Consider the following 13,375-nt stretch of genomic DNA (forward strand, 5'->3'; position numbering starts at 1 on the left):
TTAAGCCAACAGGTATAATACATTCATCTATAGGCAATAAAGAAGAGCCATTAGCTTGAGTTTTAGTACAGAAATTAATTTTTAAGTAGGGTGAGATGGTATAATATTTATGGTTACCTTTACAGTTGGCACCACCATTTACAGCTGCTCACATTTTCCTATAGGTTCAAATACAAGGACTGTTCCAAATGATTTTAAACTAAAATCAAGAAGGCTGACCTTTGACTTTGGCAATAGTGTCTTCACCATGCTCTGGTTCTTGTTGAGCAGCTTCACCTTCTGAAGTCTCTACGATGGCATCTTGTATAATGGTTGGATTGCCAGAGGCTAGTCGCATGTAGTATTCTTTACTGTCATAACTTATGGCTCTTCTGTACCTAGCAGGTTTCTAAGAAGTAACAAGAGAAAAGAACTCAAATAATTATCTTCAAGAATTAAAATATAAGCTTTCCAAGGGAAGGCATGGTGTCAAGATTTCTTTTTGTGTCACCTTTTTTTTTGTTATGAGATTTTTAATAGGTTTTTAAATACACAGTAAATCCATAGATTTGGGGGTTTTCTTTATTTTTAAATTCCCTTAATTTTGAAAAGACATATATAAAACAATATTAGCAGTTTTGTTATTCCTGAAATAGAAATAAATCATCTCTAGGCAAACAACTTCACATTAGTATAGTACCGCCTCACCGACGTATCAGAAAACTTCCCTATTCAGGAAAGTGAAGAGAATGAGCACTGTTGGAGACCACTGTCAGGTTCCAAGATGTTTAGCCTGTGAGGGGCCTGGAACTGTGTTTCCATCCCAGTAGGTCAGGCCTTAAGGGACCAGCCTTCAGTTGGAGTCATTCGTATGACTGTTTAAATCAGATATTTGGAGGTAGAGACTCAGAATTGCCCTGTTCTTTCACATATTCCCAGGTCTCTCTGGAACTCTGAAAATGGCTCAAACCTGCAGAGTCTGGACCTAACATGGAATCAACCAGCTTCATGCCAGATGGCACTCTCTGGTTGGTCTGCCATTCCAAGGTGGTATCTCCAATATGTTAAAACATCCTTGTTGTTTATTGTGCAGAAGAATGTGACCCACAATCTTACTAACTAAAAGTATATCAAGAATGTATGTACTGTAATTTTTGGACTATAAGACACACTTTGGTACCACATTTTTTGCCTCAAATTTTTTTTTCCTATTTTCCTCCTCTGAAACCTAGGTGCATCTTATGGTGCAGAACCCAGACACACTGAGGTTTTAGAGGAGAAAAATAGGGGAAAAAATTTGAAGCAAAAAATTTGGTTACAAAATGTGCATTTTATAGTCTGAAAAATATGGTGGTAAGTCCCTTTTCGAAAAGAAATGTATTACCTAGGAACATTAAAGAAAATTTAGTTTTTTGGCATGACATAGCATTTCATTTTTCAGGGTAACTAATATTTACCCTAAAAATAGGTTCTCCAATTGACCTAAGCCTGCTTTTTAAAAAATATAATACAATAAAAAATTGTCTAAAATTTTCTACAGAAACGAAAAACCAGAGGAAAATGTTTATATGTACAAACATTCCTCAACCAGAATTAGACTCAGACTTAGGATTAACAATTAAGAAAAAGATGGAGTTTGAAACATGCTTTAAAATGTTGCCCTTGTAAACATTATTTTACTTCTCCTTTCCTATGAACAAAAGCATGTAATTAAAAATATTCTGTTGGCCTACTCTTCAAGCTCAGGTAGTCAGTATGTACTGTCTATGACAAAGCTTACTTCAAGCAAGACCTTTTTAAAAAAATGATTTCAAACTTAAATGGAACCTAAGTGTCCAGTTGGCTGGGATATGAAATAATAAATCAATTTTGAGATAAAAAGATACCTATCTAAAGCCACACCGCCCTTCTTTTAACCTCAGGCAGAGCCAGGGAATAAAAGAGAGCCACAAGCTAACTAATGAATGATATGCCCAAATGGGAACTGAAATCTATTATATAACATAGGAAAGTATTAATATGATGTAAAATAATATTACAATTATGGAAAGATCTAATGAGCAAACTAATAAGAATATTGTAATATCTTTAAAGTGAAAGAAAGGTAGTAAACTTTGTACTGTCACAAATCTCCTATATAAGGCATAACAGTTATCTTCAACTCAAAATTATTCAATTTTAAAAAGATGAAAGCAGAGTTAGTGATGGGCAAGACAATGAATTAACATGTGGGACATCTCCACATTTAAACTTGGAACCATAAGCATTTACCCTAAATACTTAGGGGTATATTTCTTTGTTTTAAAGAACTACACCCCCCTGCCTCCAAATTATATATAGAATCTTCCAGGAGCAACAACAACAAAAAACCATTATAATTTTTTTAACAAATTAAGATAAATTTAAATTGTATTTTGAAAAGTGATCATATACTCTTAGTTTATAATTTTAAAAGATGATACCCTTGCATTCTCAAAATACATAGTTTATTACCTAGAAAAATGAGTAACAATAAAAAGCTGAAGGTGTCAGGCTGCCCATCACTAACATGCGTCAGAACTTGTTAGTTTACATATGAAGCCATTCACATTTTACAGTGAGCACAGTGAATATTCTGCCTGTTAGTGAGCAGCACACAGACCTTAGGAAGCCAATTAGGGCAAAGCCAAGAAAGACTACATCAGTTCTCAGTATGAATGAAACCAACTTTTCAACTCTAAGAAATTTACAGGAAGAGCAAATTCAAAGTCAATGTTTCAAGTTAGTCTAATCTACCATGCACCAAAACAAAATGAAACAACCCCAAAACAAAACTGCAAGTGTTTTGCATTTTTTTTACAGTAATTTGTATTTTACCTTTTGAGGAATGATATCATCAGGTGTCTCAGGCTGTTTACTTTGGATCTCAGACTGAAAACAGGGTATTAAGTATAAACACATCAGAAAAAAACATAAAGAACAACACAAAAAATAAATTCTTCTTGAGGATTGTATGGAATATGGAATATGTACTTGCTCAAAGAAAATTAACAGGATTTGTAGGCTGCTTGAAATAATCACTGAGCATTCTGTGATTGTTTTAATTATCAAGAGTAGTTTTAGAGTGAAACTAAAGTACACTAAAATTCTCAGAGCTACTGAACAAGACACACGTAAAAATCACAGACATGACTTCAGTGCATGTACCATGGTCATGAATGATTTACAGCCAACTCTTTATATAGCTTCAGAAGGAAAACGCTGGACAACAGAATCTAATACTAGCTATTATCTCCCTCCTACCTCTCACTGTGCTTATCCCCCAGCTCTATTTTGTAAGAGAAGCAACTGGTTGAAATAATTGTATCTGATAACCGCACACCACAGACATCACTAAGTGCTTATTGTTAAAAAAATCCTCCCATAAAGCCTAAAGTCCTCCTACTCCTCTCACTACGTACACTGCTGTAAGCCCAGAAAGGCTGAAAGCAGAAGGCAGACTGGACCATCAGCCTCCAAACCGAAAGTTTTTCATAAAGAGTACTTTTAAAGAATTGGGTAGCTGCTTTATATTTATTCTCAGAATAAAATCCTGATTAACAAGAAGAAAATTTCTGTGGAGCTGTAGTGTGTGGCATATGCAGGTAAACACACAGAGAGCTAAAGACCGACAATAATACACCAAAGAACTTCTGCCAGTTTTTCTTTTTATGGTTTCTATCTGAAGAGGACTTCTACCATCTTTCCCTACAGTAAACATGAGCAGGCAAAAACTCAAACTCACTGGATGTTTGCTTCCCTGGGCAAAACAAACCCTGGACCACTGGGCATACTCTGAAATACCTCACATGGTTTTAGCAAACCTTTTGTTTTCTTTCAAAGCAAACTTTTAGAAGCATACCTTAGATTGAAGAATAACTTTTAAAATATACATGCATATTCTCTGTCTTGATAAGAGTTTGGGTTACACAAGTATATACTACGCATCAGTTAAAACTCACTGCATGGTACACGTAAGATCTGTGTGTTTCAATGTATGTAAAATTTATATCAATAAAAATTTTATAAACAAATATTGAACTTGACTGAAATGCATGTGGAGTATTCTGCAACTCATTTGAAATTCCCAAAAAACAAGACAGAAAGAATGCTTGATAGATGTATGATAAGCCAATACAGCAAAATGGACCAATGACTACTGTCAAACCCAACACCGATATCCATTATATATCCCCCAACCAGACTGTGGGCAAGGTCTGACCTGTATGCTCTTGTATGTTCTCTGTAGCATATAACACGGCATTGCTGGTTTAATACATATGTGCTCACTGACCCAATGACTAAGTAAAGTTCTTACTTTACTGAAAGGTAGTAAAGCATTCAATAGCTTAGATATGTGTTATACCAATAATTTTAGTATTTCCATAGATTTTTTATATATTGTTACAATTATGTTTATATAGAAATCTCAATTTCTCAATGTCAAAATTTTTAGAATAATATTATAGTTCCTTTACTTCAAATTTTTCTATAATGTTGGCAATAGAATTTCCTGAATGAGCTGCTTAGTTTCTATGAGTCCTATGACATCTATGTCATATAAAAATGGCAGCCATAAGAGACTCCCTTAATTAGAAAAGGAACCTTCCAGTAAGTTTTTTACCCTTCTGCACTGAGGAGGCCAACATTAATAGGTAGACACTGAGGATTTTATTCCGATGATATTTACAAGAATAGTAAATCTTGTATGAGATTATTATTCTGTGAAAATAAGGGGATTACAGAATTAAAACCTGGTTTTAATTTTTAAATATTTTAAAAATTGCAAGACATGTACTCTTCCTTCCTTCCATAGGATTCAAGATAATAAGACAATTGCTTTAAAATAACCAGATTTTGTACATTCATCATATCTAAGGCTCACATTGTAACAATATCTATAACTGATATTACCACTTAAATATGAAATTATGCTGTAATTTCATTCAGTTGTTTCAGTTATGAAAATATCCCCCAAGGAAAGTCACGGTGTAGACAGGATAAATTATTTTCATGTAAGAATACAGAATTGTCCACATATGCCAATTTTTCTCAGGACATAATACCACTATTACTTTAAAAACAAAAAACAGTTTTAGTTGAGAAATTTCCAAAGCTTTTGAATCTGCAGCAAATAAAACACTAAAATATGTTCTATATTTTATAAACAAATATCCAATTCAAAAATAAGAAATAAAAGTTCAAAACTTAGAATAGGTATGCTATTTTTATACAGTTTGTAATATTATGAAGGTTTACGAAAAAACTTTAATGACTAAAAAATCCCTTGTTTCATTTCTAACACGTCAAAGATTTTAAAATAAGAAAAGAGCTTTTAATCATCACCGTATTCTTTCAGCTTAAGCAACAGAACTATGAAAGTAAATGCTACTTAGAAACAGTAATTACTGTTAATCATAAAGCAAATAATCAGTCAAACCACTGGCCCTTGCTCCAGATAAAGCCTACTTACCCATCAAGAGGCTTCAAAAGAAATTTTTAGTCTGGCACATATCTGTTACATTGCAAAAAGTATGGGCTATATTTTACAGAGGGGTGGGCACCTTTGTAAGATGCAAGGGGGCACCACATTTATAGGCGCTGAAAGGGGAAAACGATTAAGCTTTGCCTCTGGGAGGCAATATTTTAATACAGTTCAGGGTGGAGGTGGATTTACTATGAAGCAAATAAAGGTTAAACTTAACAGCCCTCACTTCCCATGGATTCCCTTCAAACCCTAGAAACACGGCTGGCCCTGGTAACTTTGTACTCATACCTTTGTAGAGCCCTCCCCCAGTTGTATAAACATCAGGTCCCATAAAATCTGGCTTTAGCCCTTTTTAGTGGAAAAATTACAGAATTAAGAAAATTTTACAGAATGAACAGGAAGCAATGGATAAAATCTAAAACTTAGGAAGAGTGAATGCTGGTAGTCAACTCAATCAAAATTTATTAAGTTCTAGGTACTCTGCTAGCATTAGAAAGACAAAGCCTAATATGTAGGTTCTATCTGAAAGAAATTCGATATTTACAGATAATGTCACAAAACCAGAGAACATCAGACAGAATCTTTTCTTTTTAAAAATGATTCAACTTCTGGAGAACTGTCGACCTACATTCACTGCATATATTACTCCACTACTTGGTAGCTGTGACTTTGAAAGAGTTCCTTAACTTTCCTAGGTTTCTACTCCTCATCTATAAAATTGGGATGCAAATATTGACTATACTTCAAGGGCTGCTAGAGATGTAAATAAAACTGTATCTTTAAGTAGTCAGTCTTCTGATTTCACAGCAGAAGTCAGTGGGATAGCAGATGCTTCTAGTTTTGGGAACTTCTTTGTTGTCAACATTGCCAGATTGCATATTCCATAAAACAAAAAGCGATATTTAATGTCATGTTATATCTACAGAAGTTTTTAACCCAGCAAAAGCAAACTACTCTTTTAGAAAACTTCATCCTAAGAGACAAACCTAGACTTGGGCATGAATTCTGCATTCTGTAATTGTCTCCTCTGTCCAGCTGCTCTTTCCTATTTAGAAATGTTATCTCCTACCTTGGTTCTCCCAGTATATAACTCATCTGGTTAAACACTAAGTTCCATCTGGTACATACCTATTTCTGAGAGTGTCTGTTTAGATTTCACAGGCTGGTGAACTTCTTTTCATACATAAAATGCTAATGATATATTAAGGTTGTAAGTGTAAACTCTAATAGGTTATTTTGTTTTTATCTGATATAAAAATCAAATATATGTCTGTAAAATAAATGACACTATAAAGGACTGGGTACAGTAAAGAAATATGGTTATATAACTTAGAAAGTATATACCTCAGTGAACTATAAATAGTGAGTTACTCACATATTTAAGAGAGTACACTTATATAGGGTTTGGCAAAAAACAGCTTTACAATTGTTCATATGGAAAATAATATAATAATTAATAAATACTAATACAAGAATAAACTGTTTCACATACTGGCCAACTGTAAACCTACTTTTGCTCCACTCTGTACTTTAGTATTCTTGAATGGATGCAACTTAAACAAGAATCAATTCAATAAGAAATATGTTATCAAATCAGGCTTAAATTCTTAATGATTTATTTGGGGAGAAAAGACTAAAAATTAGAGAAAATATTGCTGGTTCGCTTTGACAAAAATAGGTGCTAGTAAAACTTGCAAAAATATGGGTTTCATTTTCTCACAATTATAATTCCCTGGTATTAGAGATTATGTAGCATTTTAAGTTATAGCTGTACCACATATGACATTCTTGACAGCACTGAATAGCTTGGAGAACAGAAGACTGTAGGGAACTATACTGAAAAACTGGAAATGACTGTATCTTAGCAGGTCTACAACCTGCACTGGAAGTAGCATCAGGACAGAGGTGGAATCAGTGAGTACAAGTAAATGAAGCCAGGGCTTTGGCAGAAGAAAAAAAATTGGAACAATGCAAATTGCCTCACATTAGATGATCTGAAGTACTTATTAAAAGACCCATGTGTTAAGTCTCCTTTATAAATCTTAGTTTTGAAATGAAGTTTTAAATAAAATATATCAAAACATTACATTGGGCAAGTGGTTGGACTTTATCTCTCAGATTTCTATTAACCAAATACCCAAGCATAACCATCCCAATATGTTCTTCAGTGGATGATTCCTTGTAGTGATAGGAGTTTCTAACTGGGAATAGGAGTTACACTAGATTCATTTAGAATACTTTCTTTTAGAGACAGCTAAAAACTAGGGCAAAACAAAGTATGAAAAATATCCCCTTAGTAACCTTTCTGTCCAGGGATAGTTAAGCAGAGGGTGTGGTCGGGTTCTTGGAGAAGGGAAGAATCTTAAAATACGTTTTCCAGACTATCTTTTTAAAAACTCATATTTTTTGAAACTTTAAGTGACATTAAAGGGAAACATGAGAATCTTATGTTTATTGATAAGAAATATGGATTTTTTTAAAGAAATCATGAAACACTAAAGTCAGGGGATCTCTGGAACAGCCCTGTCCGTGACAGGAGCCACTCTGAACAGGAGGTGGTGTTAAGAAGGAAATACACAGACAGGGTACAAAAAAGTAAAATACCCCACAAATAATGTTTTTATAACTGATCACACATTGACATGACAGAATTAGGAGACTGCATGAAACTACCTGTGAAATCTCCTTCCAATTCCCAAAGCTGTGATTCCATGACAAAGTGAATTCTAAGGAGGGAGCCACTATTCATTTTGTAGGCAAAGGATTATTTTTGGACACTGATGAGCTGAATTGCTATTTAGAACTGCTATGAGGATTCTCACAATTAAATTCTCAGCATCTGCTGTAGCAGATGCTGTAGCCTTGTATTTTCTCTTCTTAAATTTGTAGTGACTTTATTGGGAAAGATAGTGTTTTCTCGTATGTAAATACATGATTCCTATAACATTATCAGCTTACACAAATTTTTTTTTGGTGAAAGATCCTAAATAAAGATTTGGGAAGGGTAATTTGTGTGTATAACAAGGAACTTGGGCAAATGCTGTCTTTTAAACCCATGGAGCTGGCGATGAAGATTCTTAACATAACTGTAAAGATCTGTATGTTCAGGCTATTGTTCTTTAGCTCTTGACATTTTGTTAGCTCTTTAGCTCCTGACATTTTGTCAGAGAATTTTGCTTAGTACCAATATTCATTTAATTCACTTAACACTCCCTCATGTAGTGCTTATTTTGTGTCAGGCACTATTCTAAGTACTTTACAAATTTTAACTAACTTCATCCTCCCTGCTAACAGCTTTTGAGATGAAACCCTTATTTTCTCCTCGTTAGGCATTAGGAAACAGAAACTAGAAGAGGCTGAATGACCTGTACTAAGCCCCCCGGAAGATGGATGGGCAGAGGCAGGGTTTAAATCCAGGCAGTCTGGCTGTAGACTGTGATCTAAACCATAAACCACTCCACTGTGATGTCTCCCTGTTTCACCGCTGCATCTTTTATTCCACTGTCGCCACCCTGATGTTATCAATTTAACATAGTATACTGAATTTTGAAAATTCAATATTTTAGTTAATTGACCTAATAAGCAAAGATAGTTATAAAAAAGAAAAAAATAACTTGAAAGCACTATTACAAACGTTTGATTCTGCATACTCACCACCACATTTGTCTCTTGCTCCGTTTCTGGCATGTAAGGATAATGGTTATAAAACATATCATTTCGCACCATTTTCTTCCTCATCCTGCAGGGCCCTTCTGTCATCTCCAACATCCATTTGTCCAGATGGGAACCGATGGGGGGCCCCCATAACCCTCGCTCCCGCAACAGCTCATACTCAATTTGGCACCACTCTTCCGTCACGTACTTCAAGGCATTTTGCTGACGCTGGGAGGAAAGGGTCCAGGTTGGGTTTTGAGTAAAAGGAGTAAAAATTAAAAAGTCTAAAAACACCTTAAAACCAAGTTAGTATCTGTAAAACCAATCCTTATCATTTCAGTCAATATATAAATTTACACTTATTTATGGTTAAAGCAAGACACCAATTTTGTGAAAAGGTGAGGTTTTGTGGTAGTGCAAGGTGATTATCTTAGCACCAAATAAATGACCAGGTGTGTACAGGGTAGGATGTAAGAGCAGCCGAACAGTGAGATGAAGGAACTATGTGACCAGTGCATGGGGAGATGGCAATACTACCTATGAACATATGTTGAAATGGTTAGTCCAGTGTGAGTTATTAAAAAAAACATGGCAATTTAAGGATGAGTCCACTCCCACCCCAAAACTGCAAAGCAGCTACCAGAACAAACAGGAGAAAATCTAGGAAATCAGATAAAAATATTGCCAATACACTAGATTACTGACAAGCTTTGTATCATTTTAAAAGATTTTAGGTAAAGAATATAAGCATGCAGATCTGATAGGGAACTCTACCTAAATTTTTTTAACAGTAGATGGTTATAACTTATTGAATGATTTGTTGAATATATATATATATATATATATATATATATATATATATATATATGATCTAAGTCTAAGGATAAAGATCTCTTTACACAACCAATAGTAAACCTTACTGAATGAATAATCATAAAATTATAAGACAACGTAGTAGTACTTATGTGTTCGGGATGGGTAGCGAATTCCCTATAGTAACTAATTTAGTGTTATGACCATAAAATGTTAGCACTTTATCATTCAGAAATCTTTAATAGATCCCACAAACAGTTGTTTTGGAAATAAAATATTTAGGATTAAGTTGCAAAGTAATAAGCAATTCACCAACAAGCTTTCATTGAGTTTATTTTTACTGACATTATCACCAAGCTCCTGCAATAACAAAACTTTATTTTTAGTCCTTTATGTTTTTAGAATTTTAAAAGACTTTTCAGTAACTCTGATGCATATTTTTACAATCTCCTTGATAAGTCTGAAAGACAGGGATCTGTATTTTTTTAATTTTTATTAGGAACAATGCTGTATGTCACTCTTGAATGTCAAGAGGATCCAGCTGTGCTGATTTCAAATTTGCCTTTAGAAAATTCAGAATTTATTTCTTAAAACCAATAGCCACAGTAGCTACTGGTAAGGGTAATTAAAATCATCTAACAATGAATGCAGTTCCGCAGCTCATGCTTACAATGGGTAGGAGGGTATCAGGAGAAACAGAGTCCTGGCCCACGCACGCAATGCAAAACAAAACACTATGGTGATTCTGCATTCTTACCTCCTGATATTCCTTATACTGTGTGTCCACTAAGTCACGAACAACGGCGATATGTGTAAACATCCACTGAGAAATCTCCTAACAATGGATGGAAAGAGAAGGTTAATAATACATGTATTTCCTGGAAAAAAATAAGTTAACTGGCCTTGAAATTAACGCTGAACAATTAGTTTAAAATTCTGTTAAATGCACCACTACAAATAAACACAAAAAATCCTAGAAGATTACTTACATGATGAAACTAATGGAGGGTGTGTGCTGAACACAAAAGCTTACACGCTGTCCCCATCCCAATGCCCCTCAAGGACACGCTTGTTGCCCAGCTTGCAGGAATGCTGTCGGTCCCTTCAGGGATCATCTCAGCTGCAGAGAGCTGAGGGACACCCCACATCTGATGACTGCTTGATTTGGGGGTAAACAGGATCAGCTATTTCAGCTCAGTCCACATCAACTCTGTCTGACCATGCTGACCCCTAAAGTTTTATTTAGGGTGGCTGAGGGTGCCCTGGACTTGCACTGTAGCCTGATACTTCCCCATGACCAATCCTGCTTCCAGCTTCCACACATAAAGACCACAAGGGCAGCCCTAATCAACTCTTGCACACCAGACTCTGTCTCAGAGTGTGCTTCTCAGAGAACTCAGGCTGACACATGGAGGGGCAAATACACACTGTTTCCCTCAGACCCTTTCCCACTAAGACTCTGGGGTGGCAAAGGAAGTATGATGAGGAAGAAATTAACACTGAAGTAGAAATTTAACAATGAAGTTTAAATAAATCAGTCAGAGGTATACACAATTAGATTCCTTTTTAAAAGGCATTTTGTTCTGCCACTGCTTTAAATTATAATTATCAGTAACAAAATTACTGCAAGTTTGTAAAAATTATCGATAGTCTTATATCAATATCTGAATCTCATCTTATGTCCATTTATAAAATGGATGTAAATCCACAACACACATCATGCAATTTTTTCATCATAAAATGGGAGAAGTTCCCATAATGTTATTTTTCTCTTCTAAAGTAAAAATGTAGAAAAGTTCATTTCAAATCATTTGCTTGTACATGTTAAGTGTATTATAAAAACATTACAACTCAACACTAAAATATAGATTTCTAATAATATCATCAATGAAACTAAACAATGTACCTGGGTGGAAAGACTGTGTTTATTGAGACCACTTTCTTTCCGGTTCCTTCTTGATCCTGTCAACTTGGAAAGACCAAAGCCACTGCTGACACGGGACAGCTTGGATTGGGTGGTGGGGATTAAAGCTTCTCCTCGGCTTATGCATTTCTTTTCATGGGCTAGGAAATTAAAATTAGATTACTTTACAATTTCTCCATGCATGTATTAGTTTTATTTTTAATACTTTTGTATCACGGTGACAAACCACAATTCTGTGGTAATCAAAAGCAGTTTACAGCATAGATGCAGAAAGTCTCCTAGCTATTATACATTTACTTATTGGTGATCTTGGATAAGGATGGCTGCTTGACAATTATTATAGCAGCTGAATTTACATTTGGTTGCAACTTCATAGCTCTCCAGTAATATGCAAATTAATGAAATCAGTTTCTGTGTTCATACCAATCACAATCCCCTGACTAAAATCTTTGGTGCTGGGTATGCTTTGAAATTTAGAATGGTCTGAATTTTCAATAAGACAATATGGTACATATCCTAAATATTATATAATACTACCACAGGGTCTACAGAGGTGAACCAAAATTTAACATGTTAACATTTCTACAGAAAATAAATATAGGTTACTTTTTGCTACTAAGTGAATTTTGGGACCAAAATAATGAAAAAAATTAAGTTTTGGGGGTTTGTTGAAGTTGAGAATTAAAGATAGGGAACTGTAGACCTTATAGCCAAGATGGTGAGCATACTAAAGCTGCAAGCAGTGCATTATTTTCCAAACTCATAGATGCCTGATATATAACACACCTTAGACTTAAAAAAAATCTGAGAAGAAAAACTGTATCTTGGCATAACCACCCTACAATGGATTATATTGTATTGACTTTTACTTGTTACTTCTACTGCTATCAAAATAGCCTTTCAGAAAGTTTTCATTACAAATCTAAAGTGCACCCATATAGAACAGCCATGTGTAAATCTCTTGGTCACATGATCGCTGTAGACTTTCTCACCCAAATGATTCTGCCAGCACTTCAAACCAGCCTCCTCAATGAGTGGCCTTGCTATAGCTATGTCCACGTGGCCCCTTTCATTCACAGGCAGAGTGACTTTGAAAAGCTCCTCCAAGGCTTGCTTCTTACTATGTATCAATTCAGTCCAAACTCTATTCACAGCTTTTATGAGAAGCTGACGCCCTAGGAAGTGGGGAAAAAAACAACTGATCAAAAACACAATATACAGTTAGTATTTTTTCTTCATGAATTTCAGCTAAGAATTTAAAGTATAGTACTTGTCAAAACGAAGAAAGGAAGAAAGAGAAGAAGAAGAAGGAGAAGAAGGAGAAGGAGAAGAAAACGCTTCATATCCTATCCAGACCAGCAAATGGGATTATTATTCAGGAACCCAAAATGTGGCTGGCTACTTGGACAACTAAAAAAAACCCCAAAACAAAGAACAAATTTATGTTCATGAAAAAGAGTGTATTTTTATTTATAAAATTGGAAATTATATATATATTT

The 13,375-nt window shown here is 34.8% G+C and overlaps 1 protein-coding gene across 9 annotated transcripts in view; it reads right to left on the reverse strand.

The window, feature by feature from the left end:
- The window catches only part of WDFY3 (WD repeat and FYVE domain containing 3), a 280,919-nt gene that overhangs the window by 51,520 nt on the left and 216,024 nt on the right, over positions 1-13,375 (reverse strand). For 7 of the 9 annotated variants that reach the window (XM_053666391.1, XM_053666395.1, XM_053666397.1 and 4 more), the window contains 6 exons: positions 12,869-13,051; positions 11,859-12,016; positions 10,710-10,787; positions 9,140-9,367; positions 2,836-2,889; positions 220-388 (listed from right to left, as the gene is read on the reverse strand). In XM_053666391.1, coding sequence (XP_053522366.1) covers positions 220-388; positions 2,836-2,889; positions 9,140-9,367; positions 10,710-10,787; positions 11,859-12,016; positions 12,869-13,051 — 870 coding nt within the window. The remainder of the gene's footprint in view (positions 1-219; positions 389-2,835; positions 2,890-9,139; positions 9,368-10,709; positions 10,788-11,858; positions 12,017-12,868; positions 13,052-13,375) is intronic. The other 2 variants (XM_053666398.1, XM_053666396.1) reach the window with 1 other exon arrangement.

Source organism: Artibeus jamaicensis, unplaced genomic scaffold, assembly GCF_021234435.1.
Source record: "Artibeus jamaicensis isolate MK-2021 breed Jamaican fruit bat unplaced genomic scaffold, CSHL_Jam_final contig_452, whole genome shotgun sequence".
Lineage (NCBI taxonomy): Eukaryota > Metazoa > Chordata > Mammalia > Chiroptera > Phyllostomidae > Artibeus > Artibeus jamaicensis.